General features: G+C 52.5%; 7 protein-coding genes across 7 annotated transcripts; 3 read left to right on the top strand and 4 right to left on the bottom strand.

Moving 5' to 3' along the window:
• Positions 1-404: 404 nt before the first annotated feature.
• ASPSYDRAFT_91825 (cell differentiation and development protein Fsr1) lies at positions 405-3,060 on the top strand (the record flags this gene model as incomplete). Its single annotated transcript, XM_040852555.1, has 4 exons — positions 405-483; positions 571-849; positions 912-2,750; positions 2,801-3,060. The coding sequence occupies 4 exons, from the start codon at positions 405-407 to the stop codon at positions 3,058-3,060; spliced, it is 2,457 nt and encodes an 818-aa protein (XP_040700372.1).
• Positions 3,061-3,076: 16 nt separating this feature from the next.
• ASPSYDRAFT_1145805 (uncharacterized protein) lies at positions 3,077-3,528 on the top strand. The gene has a single exon (XM_040839977.1). The coding sequence runs from the start codon at positions 3,206-3,208 to the stop codon at positions 3,461-3,463; it is 258 nt and encodes an 85-aa protein (XP_040700371.1). The 5' UTR covers positions 3,077-3,205; the 3' UTR covers positions 3,464-3,528.
• Positions 3,529-3,593: 65 nt separating this feature from the next.
• On the bottom strand, positions 3,594-4,378 carry ASPSYDRAFT_156406 (uncharacterized protein; the record flags this gene model as incomplete). The annotated part of the gene is made up of 2 exons (XM_040842555.1): positions 3,594-4,184; positions 4,271-4,378. 2 exons carry the CDS (start codon positions 4,376-4,378, stop codon positions 3,594-3,596), a joined length of 699 nt encoding a protein of 232 aa, XP_040700370.1.
• A 378-nt stretch (positions 4,379-4,756) lies between these two features.
• On the top strand, positions 4,757-7,084 carry ASPSYDRAFT_156113 (rRNA (cytosine-C5-)-methyltransferase NOP2; the record flags this gene model as incomplete). The annotated part of the gene is made up of 1 exon (XM_040842525.1): positions 4,757-7,084. One exon carries the CDS (start codon positions 4,757-4,759, stop codon positions 7,082-7,084), a length of 2,328 nt encoding a protein of 775 aa, XP_040700369.1.
• Positions 7,085-7,577: 493 nt separating this feature from the next.
• On the bottom strand, positions 7,578-11,827 carry ASPSYDRAFT_33643 (putative MATH and UCH domain protein; the record flags this gene model as incomplete). The annotated part of the gene is made up of 2 exons (XM_040845124.1): positions 7,578-11,221; positions 11,272-11,827. The coding sequence occupies 2 exons, from the start codon at positions 11,825-11,827 to the stop codon at positions 7,578-7,580; spliced, it is 4,200 nt and encodes a 1,399-aa protein (XP_040700368.1).
• A 1,346-nt stretch (positions 11,828-13,173) lies between these two features.
• Positions 13,174-14,354, bottom strand: ASPSYDRAFT_91821 (deoxyhypusine synthase; the record flags this gene model as incomplete). Its single annotated transcript, XM_040852554.1, has 2 exons — positions 13,174-14,073; positions 14,136-14,354. 2 exons carry the CDS (start codon positions 14,352-14,354, stop codon positions 13,174-13,176), a joined length of 1,119 nt encoding a protein of 372 aa, XP_040700367.1.
• A 636-nt stretch (positions 14,355-14,990) lies between these two features.
• Positions 14,991-15,437, bottom strand: ASPSYDRAFT_33641 (EthD domain-containing protein; the record flags this gene model as incomplete). The annotated part of the gene is made up of 1 exon (XM_040845123.1): positions 14,991-15,437. One exon carries the CDS (start codon positions 15,435-15,437, stop codon positions 14,991-14,993), a length of 447 nt encoding a protein of 148 aa, XP_040700366.1.
• Positions 15,438-15,891: the final 454 nt, after the last annotated feature.

Here is a 15,891-nt window from a genome sequence, read left to right as displayed (position 1 = left end):
TCGCGTGGGCGGCTACGGGAGCCAACGAGAGGCCAGCGGAGGCGGTCACTTTTGGAGCGAGGAGACCTTCAGACGCGCTCAAGTGTCCAGTCCATCTCGGCACCAACTGCACAGCTCGACTCTTGCTCTTTGTTTCGATCGAGCCTTCTCGCCTCTTAATTTATCTCTATTGTTGCTCATTTTCTGGTGCTGGCACGGCTTGGAACATTGTTTCCTGCCGCTGTCTGCCGTCTTGCTGTTCGCTCACAACAACACTTACCGCTGCGAACACCAATTCCCGACTCGACCACCTGAACCTCCCACACCCGGGAATCCTACGCGCGAGCTTACCTTAACTGCTTCGCGATAATTATTCCTTCGCTCTTCCAGCTTCACATTGTATGGCTTGGCAATCTCCCTCCGCCATGTCTGGGGGTGGAGGGTTCGTCGGCCCTGGCGGTGATGCGAATGGCGGACCTCAGGGGACGGAGTACACACTGCAAGGTATGTTCCTCGCGCGAAAGAAATTGATGTCGCCGCCTCGGGTCAAATGAGCCAATTGGTAATGCTAATTACTCCTCGATTTACTAGGTGTCATGCGCTTCCTCCAGACAGAATGGCACCGACACGAGCGGGATCGCAACGCCTGGGAGATCGAGCGCGCGGAGATGAAGTCTCGGATAGGAAAGCTCGAGGGAGACGTGCGAACTAGCAAGCGAATGCACGAGTCATTGGGGAAGCACGTTCGGCTTCTGGAAGCTGCATTGAAGAAGGAACGCGAGAAAGTCAAAAAGCTCACAAACAACGAGGCTGTGGAGGACCTCCGGGACCCCAAGGAAATTGCTCGAGAGAGCATTAACTCCCTGAAACGTAATGTCTTCCTGTGCTGAATTTCCCCCATAGCTCGCCGCTGACTTGTTTCCGCCTTTTAGCTCAACGATCGAAATTGGAGGGTAACTCGGGAGATCTCGACGCCAACGCCGAAAATCAGCACGAATACCGACAAGAGACCGAACGCGACAAGTCACGACTATACCTATCCAAGTGCTCGCAGGAAATTGCGTACCATGTTATTCCCTCCGCGCATCCGCCCCCCGATCTCGGCGAGCTCGAGCTCTCAAACCATGTTTATGGGAACCAGCAGCTCTCGCAACAGAGCATAGAGGAGGTGTATCTCCAGCAACAACGGCAAAAGCAGCAGGCAAACAACCTGATGGCACGCGAGGTCCCCATGCAAAACCATCAGCCTATTGTCAGGCAGTACCCGGAGAACCTGGGACTATCTCGTGCACCGACCCAGTACAGCATCCCAGCCACCTCAAGGGACGCTGTCGATAGACGGGTTATGGAGCAGCAACAAATACAGATGACACCTATGGATGACAGCAAACAGTCCCTGGAGAATTCTGTCCGGGAACATGCGGGGCCAGAAAGACAGTACGACGAGTATGGGTCGCAAGTCTCAACGGAGGATGCTTCACGACCCCAACAAACCGATGAAGTTGATAATAGCGGCGATACCGATGGCTGGAACTTTGATGAACCGACCGACCAAGTAGCACCTCCTGAATCCTTACCGCCCCAAAGACCCGACGTTGATGCATTTCCCAACGCGAACTTTGTCCGACAGAAGTCACCCGCAAGGACCGGATCACTCTCTCATCGAAGGAAAAGCTCTGGTGCTCGCCGGAAAAGTGAGGGTTCCGTTGATCTAGGTACCGCGGCTGGCTCGAAGCAGGACTCTACCTTTAAAGTTCGATTTGCCCTACGAGGACACCTTGATGTTGTGCGATCAGTGATCTTTACTGGTGGCGGTAGCCCGTCAGAACCAGAAATATGCACTTGCAGTGATGATGGCACGATCAAACGGTGGATCATTCCAGCCAGCTACGGAGCTTTTGGCCATGCAGCAAATGCTAGTAGTGACTTGGATATCACGAGTTACTTTACACACCGAGGACACGTTGGTGCTGTGACTTCTCTGGCTGCGTGCTCGCCGTCCCAGAACTTTTCAAACGGCGGTCGAACAAGCGGAGACGGTTGGGTATTCTCTGGTGGACAGGATGCCAGTGTGCGAGTTTGGGAACGGGGCAGGGTTGACCCCAAGGCTACTTTGGATGGTCATTCAGACGCTGTCTGGGGTCTTTGTGTTCTTCCTGGGACGGCAGGGTCTATATTTGGGGACTCCTCTAGTCACTACGGCGGGCCGGACCGAGTTATTCTCGCCTCAGGCTCTGCAGACGGCAAGATAATTATATGGGCGGTCAGTGCGCCGCCTCAACTATCGTCACCACAAGCTGGAAATCGGCGGGCTGGAGGCAGCCGACGTGCCAATTCGATTTCCTCTGGGTCAAACTTTCCGTTGTCGCCACAGCCCAGCACGGCAACAACGACACCGTTCCATTACACCATGGTCCGACAGATTGTCCGAACAGAATCACCTTCGCCGACATGTATAAGCCCATTATCTCTTGCTGGTATCAATTTTGTGGTGTCCTATACAGACGCGTCGATTCTTGTGTACGACACTAGGACGGGCGAAGAGATCGTGGGCATGGCGAGCCTCGAGACGTATGATGGGACCCCATCGACAGGCGTTAACTCGGTTGTTGCGACCACCGTTGGTTTCGATGGGTCGGCAGGCCTTGATCCTAGCCGCACGCTGGCAGATGAAGAAGTTGTTCATGGTGCCACTGGCTCCAGTGCTGTGGAGGGTGTTGTGATCAGTGGCTACGAAGATAGATATATTCGCTTTTTTGATGCCAACAGTGGTGCGTATATGTTTATCGTTTTGAAAATTTACCAACTAATAATTCCACAGGACAATGCACCTACACAATGCTTGCGCACCCTGCCGCCATTGCTTCGCTTTCTCTCTCCCCCGATGGCCGCGAGCTCGTGTCTGCCGGCCATGACGCCAGTTTGCGGTTCTGGAACCTCGAAAAACGAAGCTGCACCCAAGAAATAACGAGCCACCGTCTGATGCGCGGCGAAGGTGTCTGTTCCGTCATCTGGAGTCGCGATGGCCGATGGGTCGTTGGTGGCGGCGGCGATGGAGTCGTCAAGGTGTTCTCGAGATAATGGATACAGCCTGCTGTTGATGTATGATTTTGATTCACATGTCCCGCTGATACTTTTCTTATGCCATATTCTTTTGGACTCATGAAATGATTGAGCGATTGGCCAAATTCCTGAGCATTTGTAACGGTGTCAACTTACCTGGCATATGTTCCTTTCTATTACTCATGTCCTTATAACTTCATCTTCTTCTTCTATTCTTCATGTTTCTTTTGTACCTTTTCTTGATGGGCGCTGTCGAACTGAAGTGCACCGTTACCGATGCCTACGTATACCAAGATGTCCTGTTATTCTTTCCCCTTTGCACAGGAAGCCCACCATGTGGAATATGATCAGGGGATGCATGTTATTATATTTCCTTTCGATATCTGCTTCTACTCTCGCAACATATCCTCTGTTTCCCTAAGACGATATGATATCAATTGATGCGAATATACGCCCACTAGAGTCTAGGTTATATACCTAGTCGTTTACTAGATGCATATCTCAAGATTTTGATATTAAGGTATCACAGCTAATAACGGGGGAATAGAAAATTACCGCCTCGCTGTCCAGGTGTCCTTAAATAATCCTGTCCATTTCTTCGCAACATCCTCGTCCTTAAGCCTTTGCTCCAGATACCCCTGCAAGTCACCCCAGAATTGCTCCGTGCCCAGTAAAGCCTCGCCACTGGGACCAACCGCAGCCTTCGCCGTAGACTCGCCGCTGTTCTCCGTCTCACCCTTCTCACCTTGTGCCTCAACAACTCTAGCACCACCCATAATCATAATCCCAAACTCCACGCCCTTCCCACCACTGAGCAGCTCCTCCTCCCCAGCATCACTCACAACATCCGCAACGGTCTTCCCTGTCCCACTGACCGGTTTTCGCTTATACAGAATCTTAATCTTCTCCAACGAAACCTTACTGTCTGTACTGGTCTCGACAATCCGCTCCCGGACCGCATCTTTCAGATCGGACACGCTCGTCGTCGCCAGCGGGGCATTGCGCAGCGTGATTTCAAGAACGGGGTTCCGGGCAGATTTCAGCGTGATGGTGATTGATTTGGATGAGCCGGGGTTTGCGTCTTTGGTTGTAGTCTTCTTGGGCATGGAGGGGTGTGGGGGTTGTAGGCGGGGGAGGACATACTGTTTGTTTTATGAGTTAGCGTTTTGTTCTGGCTTTCGATATCGGCTCATTGGAAATGGTGCGAGCGCGCGAGGTCATAACTTACAGGAGCACGGGGGGTTTGTCCTTGGTCGTGGACATAGTCGGCTCGAAGCTTGACCGGGCGGGAGTCAAGCGTTGACAGGAAGGATTTTGTGAATGCCAGTTCAGACATTGTGGCCGGTTGTTGCGAAATTGACACTCGACTTGGGTTCGTGGAGATTATATGTTGTCGGGCGGAAGAGTAGAAAGGAGGCTCGAAGGAGGAGGTTGAAGTGATACAATAATAATGTTGCACCAGAGGCCTGAGTTACCTAACTGGGCGGTGATGAAGCTCCGGTGGGTGGGTTCTTGTGCGGCCTCAACCCTCAGGCAGCCGCACGCCCACTTGGGAGGCTGGACGAGCCGGACATTCACACCGCCCTGATAACTGAGACTTTACTGCCGTCTGCCACCGCCCATTCGGCGCAGAAAAAAAAAGAAAAAGTTGAAATCTTCTCCCAGCTTGACGGGACAACAAAGATTTCATTGCTACATCGCATATTGTTTCGCAATGGGTAAAGGTCGCCGTATGAAGAAGCAGGGCCCTCCGGCCCCGCTTGATGAGTCAAAAATCACCATGATGAAGAAACGCAAGACCGGCGACTCTGAATCGAAACCGGAAGCTGGCAAGAAGCGAAGACGCAACGATGTTGAGGAAGATGGAGTCAAGGATACACTGAAGAAGAAGAAAGTCAATGGGGTTGCTGTCAATGGGAAGGAGAAGAAGGGCGCTGTTGCGACTGGCGGCAAGGATAAGAAGAAGGTCGTGCAGAAGCAACCAGAGCCCGAATCGGAAGATGATGAGGACGAGGATATGTCCGATTTCGACGGAGAGGGTCTGGATGAGGATGAGTTTGATGACTTGGATGGTATTAGTGAGGGGTCTACGGATAGCCATGGTGAAGGACAGTTTGGGTTCGGGAGCGATGATGACGAGGATGAGGAGGATTCTGTGGTCGATTCAGATGAAGAAGACCACCCACGACAGGCTATGTTCTCAGACGACGAAGACGTTTCTGACGCAGAAGAGAAATTAACGGCGGCAAACATTGCTGGTCTATCTCGGAAATTGGATGAACAAAAGAAAGCAGAAGAGGAAGAGGCAGAGCTTGAAATGCAAGAATCGGCGATGCAGACAAATATCGCCGGTGACCGTACGGATGTATTCGAAGGTGCGGACGGGGAAGGATTGGCTCCTAACCTCCAGTTGCTCCGGACAAGGATCACAGAGACAATTCGCATCTTGGGCGACATGAAGACGCTCGGTCAACCTGGCAAGTCTCGCGCCGACTATACTCAGCTGCTCCTCAACGACATCTGCACATACTACGGATACACTCCATTCCTCGCCGAAAAGCTCTTCAACCTCTTCACGCCCATGGAAGCATTTGCCTTCTTCGAAGCCAACGAAACTCCACGTCCCGTTGTCATCCGTACTAACACCCTCCGCACGAACCGAAGATCTCTCGCCCAAGCACTGATTAACCGTGGTGTCGTCCTCGAGCCCGTCGGAAAGTGGTCAAAGGTTGGTCTACAGGTGTTCGAATCCGCTGTCCCACTCGGTGCCACCCCAGAATACCTCGCAGGTCAGTACATCCTCCAAGCCGCCTCTTCATTCCTCCCCGTCATGGCCCTCGCCCCTCAAGAGAATGAGCGAGTCCTCGATATGGCCTCCGCCCCCGGTGGTAAGACCACCTACATCGCCGCCCTGATGCGCAACACCGGCTGCGTCATTGCCAACGATGCCAGCAAGCCCCGTGCAAAGGGTCTTATTGGTAACATCCACCGTCTCGGCTGCAAGAACACCATCGTGACACACCTCGACGCCCGGACCGCCTTCCCCAAGGCAATGGGCGGCTTCGACCGCGTCCTGCTCGATGCTCCCTGTACCGGAACAGGCGTTATTGCCAAAGACCCCAGCGTCAAAACCAACAAGACCGAACGCGACTTCCTCGCCATCCCGCACATGCAGCGCCAACTGCTCCTCGCCGCCATCGACTCCGTCGACCACTCCTCCAAGACTGGAGGCTACATAGTCTACTCCACCTGTTCCGTAACAGTCGAAGAAAACGAGGCCGTTGTCAACTACATCCTCAAGAAACGACCCAACGTCAAGCTTGTCGACACCGGACTCGGCGACTTCGGTACCCCCGGTTTCACGCACTACATGGGCAAACACTTCGATGCGAAGATGACCATGACAAGACGCTACTTTCCTCACCGCGAGAACGTCGACGGTTTCTTCGTCTGCAAGTTGAAGAAGACCGGTCCGACGCCCGTGCAGAAGCCCGGTGAGAAGGACCAGAGTGCCGCAGGCACCAGCAGACCCAAGTCCTCAGCCTCGACAACGGATGACAGCGACGATGCTGCCGACAAGACACCCGTCACTGACGAGGATGACAACACGGGCGATGGATTCGGTCCTTTCGAAGAGAATGAGGAGGAGGACGCAGAGCTTATCGCGCGCGCCGAGCGGAAGCGTCTCCGCCGCAAGGGTATCCACCCTAAGTCCGTCCTGAACAAGCCGAAAAAGACATCAGCGGGAAAGACGGAGGCGAAGTCTGACGAGTCGTCAGCGTCAAAACCGGAAGCCGAGAAGTCTGTTGCTGCTGAGCAGCCCAACCCTCAACAAGAGGGAAGGAAGGATGAGCCGAAGAAGGAAAAGAAGGAAAAGAAGACGACGAAGTCTTCTGACGCTGCTATCTCTTCTACTCGCCCGTCTAATCAAGAACAGGGGAAGCAACAGGCCAAGGTCAAGAAGCAGGCTACTGACAGTAGTCCGGGCAAGGAGAAGAAGGAGAAGAAACAGGGTAAGGCAAAGGGCAAGGGAAGTAAATAAAGGGATGGCGTTGATACCTAGTGATATGATACATAATCCATTTATCTGTTTATGGTCCTGTATAGCATGGTGAAATAAAAAGCAATTCTTCTTCAACGGTGCCTTTCCATTCAATCTCCGGAATATAACTAAGCTTTAGATTTGATGATCTATAGTAACATAGGTTAACCAGGATGATGTTCAAAGCAATCAAATTCGCTGATATTGGGTCTAATATTCGATGCCCTGACATATATAAGAGTAGAAGTGATTAAAGGCAGAGTAAACAAGTCACTCCAGTGATGTTGACATGATGTGATAGAAAGCTTCCAGGGTATGCCGCGATTCTCCAAAGACAAACCAACCAAGCAATAAGTAATGACTGCACCTGCACCGATTATGAGAAGAAACAAGAAACGACGAAACAATGCGCATAGTAGTCAACTCCATTCTGTAGTCCCGGACAAACCAAACGCTCCCTAAATTGAACCAAAATGAACTGAAATCGCTGCACTCATGTGCGGTAGATTTTGACAACACTGATGATATTCTTCCGGCAAATCGGGCAGATCTCCACCTGCCGCGCACATGCCACACAAGCGCAGACATGACCACAGTCATAGAAGAGAGCGTCCTGCTCCTCGCCGAAGCAAATCTGGCACAGGTCCATCTCTTCGTCTGCAACCTCCCAGTAGCTGATTCCCTTGCCGTGGCGCTTGCCGTCCTTGTACCCGCCGACATACTTGTTGCCGGTCTTGCGCTCGACAAAGGTTCCCTGGCCATGGCATTGGTCCTCGTACCAGTCGCCATCGTATGTATCGCCGGTTGGGTACTCCATCGAGCCCTTACCGTAACGCTTGCCCAGGACGAAGTCCCCATTGTACGTTGCGGCGGAATCGGAGATGTGCTTGCCCTTTCCGTGGCAGTAACCCTTCATGATTTCTCCGCTGTAGAAGTCCGAGGTGAACGTGACGTCGATGGTTTTGGTTCCCGTGAAGGCTTTGATGGGGTGGTTACGGGACGCGGCCCAAATGTAGCGGACCAGCTTGTCGGGACTGGCGAATAGACCCCTTTCGTTGAGTTGGGCGCGCTTCTCCTTGTTCAGCCTGTCGCCAACGATGAAGCAGGTTCCGTCCGGCGGACTGATTTCAAATGTCTCTGCTGATGAAAGAGTCATGATTTCAGTTCCGTCAACTCGTTGCCAGACTTGGAAGTCCTTGGTGTCAGGCCATTCGAGGTGCTTGCGGATAGCGGGCTTGATGGCGTCTTCTTTCTGGGAGAAGAACGAGCCCATGGTGCGGAAAGACTGAGATTCGACGTCGAATACTTGGATGTAGTAGTAGACATGCTCCACTGGTAGGACTACCTTGGGCTCTGGGGTTGTTGCGTCTTCGGTGTTAGTGGGAGTCCCGGTTTGTTCCTCAGTCGGAGTGTCTGTTTGTCCCTCGGATGCGGAAGGCCCCTCTTGACCAGCTGCATCGGGTTGAGGCTGCTGCTGCTGCTGTTGTTGTTCATCAAGCTGCTGAGCGTCCGCAGCAATAATGGCCGCGATGACGGCATCGTTCTCAGCCGATATGGTCTCCTCGGAACCAGGTGTGCCTTCTGGAATATCGGTTTGTTCAGGCTCTGCACTTTGGCCGGCATTTTCAGTGTTTGGTTCGACGAGCTGAGCGGGCTGGACGGGTTCACCGGGTTCACCGGGTTCAAGGGGTGCCGTGACTGCATTACTTTCTGCAGATACCGCATCATTAGGATGAGATTCCCTGTCACCCCCCGAGGCCTCAGCTACAATTGGTGTTGTATTTTCCACAGTATGTGTGCCCGCTTCGGTAACTGTAGCCTGCTCCGCAGACTGTAAAGGAAGCGTAGCCCCTGCGGCGGCAGGAGAGACCTCGAGCGAATAGCTGGAAGAGCTAGGTACGGCGCTCTCTGTAGCTGGGGCCGGTTGCGCATTGTCCGAAGACTCAGAACCAGAGCGTTCAGCAACAGTTTCCTCAGGCTTGGAATTAACCTCAACTGGTGGTTCTGGGTCTTGCATTGCAAAGTACTTGGCATCCCCGTCTGATACGATCTGCAACCAGTAACGGACAGGGTCGAGTGGGAGGTCAAGGGTTGCTGTGAGATCAGAGATACGGGTAAGTGCGAGTGTAGGCCCGAAGCATTCACGGGTATGGCCTATCTGCCAAAGACGCACATTCTCTGGGTTGATCTCAGTCTTGTTCTGTGAAGACGCCCAGAGCCCGATCTTCTTGCGGACGTCGACGAGATTTGTCGAGCGGGGCACAGTCAGGTACATCACGCTATTGGCAGCCTTGGCTTGAGACATAAGATCGTATGAGTCGAATAGACTGCTGAGCTGGTCGTAATTCTTGAGGGAGTACACTTCGACCTTGATATCCCCGCTCTCAGCCTCACCGTCAGTCTTCTTTGGAGGTCTCACTTCGCCGGTTTGATAATATTCCTTAAGATCATCCGAGACATCCCATGGGCCCTGAGGACCAGGCAGGAAGTCTTTAATAACATCGCTGCGGATATACATGACAGCAACAGCGACGTCGTGTCCAGTTTTGTGGTCTGGTGTCTCACCCGACTCCAAGCCAAGATGTGGTCCTAGGGCCGTCTTCCTAGTCAAACATTCGACCCGGTTGTCGCTGCCGTCATCAAAAGCGAGCCACTTGGCGCCAGGTCCACCTGGACGCAGGATACTGAAAAACTTCCCAGACGTGCGTCGGCCACGGTGGACAATGTATCCGTACAGGACATACTTCCCGTGCTGACCATCCAGGATCCAGGGTGATAGATCTAGCTCCTCGTCCAAGTCGACCTTGTTGTAGAGAAGACGCCATTGTCGAGCAGCCTTGTCCAGTGTCTGGCGCCCCAACTCAAGGTGCAAAACCGGGGGAAGCACCCATCGCCCGTGTTTGGCCCCGAGATAGTGGCTGAAGGCTTCGCTCGTAGACTTCACTTGGTCAGCAGGAACGTAAACACGCGAGTTGGATTCTCTCGGGATACTGTGTATGGCGTCCCTTTGAACACCCTCGGGAAGTGAAACGGAGTCAGGTGACGGGCTATCAAATATCTGAGCAAGCTCCTTTGCAGCAGGTGTGCCCGCGAGTTCTAGTTCCAAGGAGCGGCGTAAGCGCTCCCAGAACTCGCAGACATCCGTAGAGCCCTCGTGCAGGTTGCGCAGCGTGCTTGTAATCATGTCTGTGTCGACATATTGAAGCGACTGGTCTCGCTGGCGTAGCTGCCAAAGGAACTTCTGTAATGCGTCGCACAGTGGCTTGGGTTTTACATCGCAGTTTGTGAGATGTTCCAGGACGTTGACGCTCTGGATGACCTTGCAGAATGGAGCGACGTGAAGCAGTGTCGCGAGCCCAGCAACATCTGCGCTGTGGTTGATTATCGAGTCACCAAGAGGCCGATACCCAGTCAGCCCAAGGCTGTCCCAAGTCGGCTCAGAGTCACTGGGGTGCCACCAGAGTGACCGGGTCGGATCGTCGAAGACACGAATGTACGCATCAAATGCCAATGTGTCGTCGCGAAGTAGGGCCTGGCGATTGCCGCGTTGGCGTCGGTGGATCTGGTCCCAGGGCCCATGGAAGTTTGTCCAACCCCAATCCAAGTTGTGTGGGTTGAACTGGTTGCAGGAGGACTGTGGCCAGCCGGTATGAGGCTCGGCGGGGTTATAGACGATGACTCCGATCTGGGCTGACACTCTCCATGTCTCCTTGGTTGGCTCTGGCTGGTTCGCAGCCGCTGGATACTTAGCCTTGAACATTTCTGTCCATGCTTCAGCATTCTCGCTTGCATCGAATTTAAGGTCCAACTCTGGACTTCCGGCATCAAGTTCTGCATCCGCAGGGCCACGGAAGACCTTGAATTCTGTTTCTGGAAGAGTGTCGTCTACGTTCGGCATAGTGTTCGAACATTCAATGTAGACGCTCAACGATCCAACATTGTTTCCACGAGGGAAGAACTTGATAGTCCACCAGTAACCACCAATATAGGCCGGAGGTGATCGCATGATTTTGACACGGTTGGGGTTTTCCTTGGTACCCCGCACACCTTTGATCTTCCATGTGAGGCGGCCCTTCTCTGCTGGGATGTACTCTGGGTCGTCAACGACAGGGTGGAAGATCTTCTCCCAGTAGTTATCTGCACGGTTTAGATATGTTGGACGTGAGAACTGACAAGGGATAACTCACATTCCAATGCACTGCGGTCGGACTCCGCTTGTGACTCGATCTCTTTCATTTCAGCCTCATCCGGGACTGAGGTATCCTCCTCCTCCTCGACCCAGTAAGCATGTTCGTCTGCATTTTCGTCTGCGTTCTCGTCCGCATTTTCCGGCGGAGAATCCGTATCTGGTGAATTTTGTGTTTCCATGTTCGGGGAAGCTTCGCTTTCTCGAGGGGCTTCATCCCCACGAGGCGTTTCGTGATTTTGGACAGTTTCGTCATCCTGTGGAGTGCTCCCCTGCGGTGTTGGATTCACCTGAGAAGCTTCGCTCACTTGAGGCGTTTCAGCCTCTGGAGCAGCCTCGGTCGTAGTCTCCGGCGTCGGATCCTGCTGACGCTCCGATTCCTGCGGCGACGGGTCTATGATAAGAGTCTGTGTTGGTGGTTGAGGAATTTCCTGTACTATTGTGTTTAGCCCGGGCGCAGAATCAGCTGTGAGGTCCGCTGGACGGCGGTCCGAGTCGAGAGGGATAGGAACAGGGAGTTGCTCGACGGTGACAGCGGTGTCGAGTCTGGAATCCATATTTGCGGAGAAGTATGCGGGACGGCGGGACGAGTGGGTATGAGTAAAGTTGGAGGCTGTTAAAAAACACTTAAACTCAACGGCAGAACGAAGGGAAAACACAAAGCTGGGTAAAAAAGAGACGGCGACAATAGGCAAACAGTGAGGCTCCGAAACGCAGGATAATAAGGCCTGCAGAAACCAGAAGTGTGAGTCACGCAGAAGGCAGCAGGAGAAAGGCAGGCAGAAAGTCGATTGTTGAAGAGCGAGTGGGACAACGCGAGTCTAGAATGCGATAAGGCGCTTATCAGGGGGCTGTTCAGTACGGGGAAGCTGGGGAACTCTGCATTCAGGCAACGCTGAGCAAGGTGTTGCAGGGATACAGCGAGAGAAGAAAGTTGGTTGCAAAGCAGAAGGGGAGAATGGAGAGAAAAGCAGAAGAGGAGAAAAAGAAAAAAAAGGGAAACGGATCAAAACCGGAGGAACGAAAGAGTGAATGCTGGGAATAAGGCTGTAGAATGAGGCGGTACCACAGCCAAATCAGAGACGCTCACCGCTGGTTCTGCCTACAGGAGCCCTTCTTCTACGGATACACTGGAACTCTTGGGGACGCGGCCTCTTATCCACTTTCCAACGTTTGCAAGGCTCTGAAAGATGTCTTATTCACCCTCCTCCGGACCGGCTATGGGATATCTGCCTTGCCACTATCCCCCCTATCTTGTCTAGATTCTGCCAGGCCCAGCAGGAGATCTGCCAACAGTCCAAGACACCCCCACTTCGCTCCTGCCAACGTATCTTTGCTTTTCCGTTTGATTGGGAATGGGTATTGAATATCTGGACGTGGCAACACTTAGAGAAAGACAAACTCAATGCCATTCATTCGTCTTGTCGGCGCCGTGGCGATCAAACCCATGGAACAGTCCACTCAAACGATCGATTTCCTGCATACGGCCGTCGTGATTCGCCCACCGCCTCCTCCTCGCCCACCTGCAAAAGCGCCCGTTCCCCTCCTCGGCCTTTCCCCTCTGCCTCTGCACTCCACGCCGGAAACTCGGGACGGATGTGTATGTCCACTGATTGTCAGAGAAATTTGTTCCTGGAGTCTGTTTTTTTTTTTTTGGTTCGTATGCCGCCCATCCGCGCAATTCCCACCTTCTCGGGTCTTTCTGGAACATCCCTTGCCACGCAACTGTCAAAATCCGAAAAAGCGTGCCGAGAACGGCCGGGCGACTAAAAGGTGGAGTCAATTCGTTGTTATCGAAAAGTTGATACGGGTCTCGACTGCAGCTCATGCAGCATGACCAGTCGAGTTGTGCCAATTAAACCTCAATTCCGTCTCCCAGACAGAGATGCGCAATTTTCTTGTCTTAGTTTCGTGATCCCTCGCCAGCTGGCGGTGATTGTCCTGCTCGTGCGAATGTTGCTGCGACAATAAGTGGGAACACCACTGTCGCTTCCGCATACACCTTGACGGAGTGGCCATCGGTCTTGATCTTGCCCCAGCTTACAGCCTCGTCTGGACGAGCACCCGCATCACTCCCATCGAATTCCTGTGCTGTGTTGATGTATACCGCATGTTCTGCGCCGTTCCGCATCAGACAAGCATTCGCAATATGGTGCTTGACCACCCCTCCGCCGAGAATAATCATTCCCGCGCGGGCAGCCCGTACGGCCATGGTGTTAATCCGGCGCAGGTCATCGACAATATCGACTCGAAGGCGACGAGGGGATGCGCGGAAAGTGTGGAAATACAGCATGTCGCCGAGCGAGCCGTCAGTAAGTGCGGGGCAAAATATGGGGATGTTGTTTTTGGCAGCCCAGTAAAGCACTGAGTCCTCGTGGTTGATTTCGTGGCCTAAACGCTCGATTATACGACTCGGGGTCCAGTGTAGCTCATCCTCCTCATTTCCTGTTTCCAGAGCCTTTTTGTTGGCAGCGTCTTGCTCCTCCAGCATCTTGTCCAGGATGGGTACTAGCCAGTCTTCAAAAGCACAGTAGTTGCTATTGGGGACAATAAGGTTGCCGATCCGGTTGAGACCTTTGGCCCGCAGACCAGCGCCAGGCGCTGTGAAGTTGCCCATGTACGTGGGAGCCAAACACTTGATCAGATCCTCCTCAACCCCACCGGCAGTTGTCACAATGGCGGAAACATAACGGTTGCGAACTAGATAACGGATAGTATCTCGTAGGCCGGAGGAAATCAGGTTCGAGGTGTATCCGAGGAATATCGTAGTCTTGTCCCCGGTTTCAGGATGACGGTATGCACGCTATGGACGACAGAAACGATTAGCAGAGGTATATGAGTAAATTATTAGGGATTGGAAGATACCATTTCGTTGATGATCCGTGCTGCATCAGCCACAGCACTACTTTGAAACCCCGTGTACTTCATGTTGTCTACCAGCTCGGCGACGGTGATATCGCGACCCTTGAAACGCTCAAAGTCTACCCCGCTGACCTTGTGAGTGCCCTCGGGGACAGGGTCCGAGGCGACAAGAACGGCATCTTTGGCCGAAGATGGCGGGGCATTGGTTAATTGATTCGACATTGTGAAGAAAGCGAGTATGCTCAGCAAAACGGCGAACGATTGACTTGTTGGGGGTGTGGTGCGGGGTGACGGGGAGGAGAATAAAAATCTGGAAAAAATAATTGTTGCCTGAGGCGGAAGATGAGGACCGTCCCGCACACTCTCCACTGACCAACCAGGTCGAATGTAACCAAACTATGACCTGAGCATTTACTTGTTGCACAAAACTACGCTGGATACAGCAAAGTCCAGAGGCTAGGGTTTGTATTATATTATTTCACACCTATTTTTACAGCCTCGAACACCCTCGGTAGAGGAAGAGAAAGCCCACATCCCCAGTGACATAGCCACGCTCAGGAAGAAACTGGTAGTTTACGGACTGGCTTTAACTCTGCTGGATAACGTGGACGAACTTACGCGGCACCCGGAACTGCCGAAGGATTTTTGGATCTTTTGTTTTGCGAAGTGACCTAGTAAAACGCCCTGCGAATCAAACTCCAGGGCATATATGCATATAAGTAACTTCAAGGCAAATCAATGAATGTATATATATAATCATCGGCTTCGGAAGATTTTGGAATTAACGAAAGGATTTGGTATATACATAATACTTATGAAAAGCTATGCTATAGGCCCTTTCACTCTTTACCTTAGTCGCTACTCGTTGCTCGCGAAAAAAGGCCCATCAATCTTCGCAACATTAATCTTACTCGTATCAAACAACATTGCCTCATCAGCTTTGACCCGATCGTTGTTCCTATCTATAGCGACCTGGAATGCCCTGAAATGGGTTTCATCCTCAAAGACCATCTCTGTGATGACGTCGAACTGAAATTCCGAGGGGCGGCCGGCCAAGGTTGTAGTGTTTGGGTAGGCGGTGTTCGATGTATCTGCCTCTGCATCTGTATCTGCATTTGTGTCATCAATCCCACTCTGCCCATGGATATGAGCGCGAGGGAGATAGGAGCGTTTATAGACGGTTGGGAAATGCGAGCCGGTTACTTCTCTTACGAGGGGGACGTGGGTGGTTTCGTAGTAGGATTTAAATTGAGCCGGGGTTAGGCCTGGTCTGCGGTACAGGACGGCGAAGATTGTGTATGTCATTGTGGTGGTGTTTGATATTTGAAGAGGGGAGATTAGGGGAAAGAGAGGATCCTCAGTGATAATAGAGAGATTGGGGTGAGGGGTTACCTATGGAGTTTGAGCAAGCAGCACTAAATAGACAGGATGGAAAGGAGCATCGCCTATAGTGGAAAGATACGCGGGTGCCGAGACGAGATGGAAGGTCATCTACATGAGCGGGGAAGAAAAGCAGATGTGAGTGCCCGGCTACCTCTCACAAGCCTGGATTAATGAGACGGACATGATTGGGCTTGAAATTTGCTGTTGAGATGCATTGGTGATAGAATATAGAACAGAGGCCAATAAAAAGAGTTCCGGTGTATAGAAGGAGCTCAGGCATCAGGCAGTGAAAGCTCGTAAAAGCTCGTAAAAGCGGCAACTAGTTTATGGAAGACACATAAGCAGCAGGCGGTGAATCCGGCAGAAAGGCTAACTG

The sequence above is a fragment of the Aspergillus sydowii genome, assembly GCF_001890705.1.
Source record: "Aspergillus sydowii CBS 593.65 unplaced genomic scaffold ASPSYscaffold_9, whole genome shotgun sequence".
NCBI classification, from domain to species: domain Eukaryota; kingdom Fungi; phylum Ascomycota; class Eurotiomycetes; order Eurotiales; family Aspergillaceae; genus Aspergillus; species Aspergillus sydowii.
This window is presented reverse-complemented; position numbering and strand designations above follow the sequence as displayed.

Bases quoted from the DNA above. Each gene is read 5' to 3' on its own strand.
- ASPSYDRAFT_1145805 (XM_040839977.1), top strand. From the start codon at position 3,206: ATGTTCCTTTCTATTACTCATGTCCTTATAACTTCATCTTCTTCTTCT.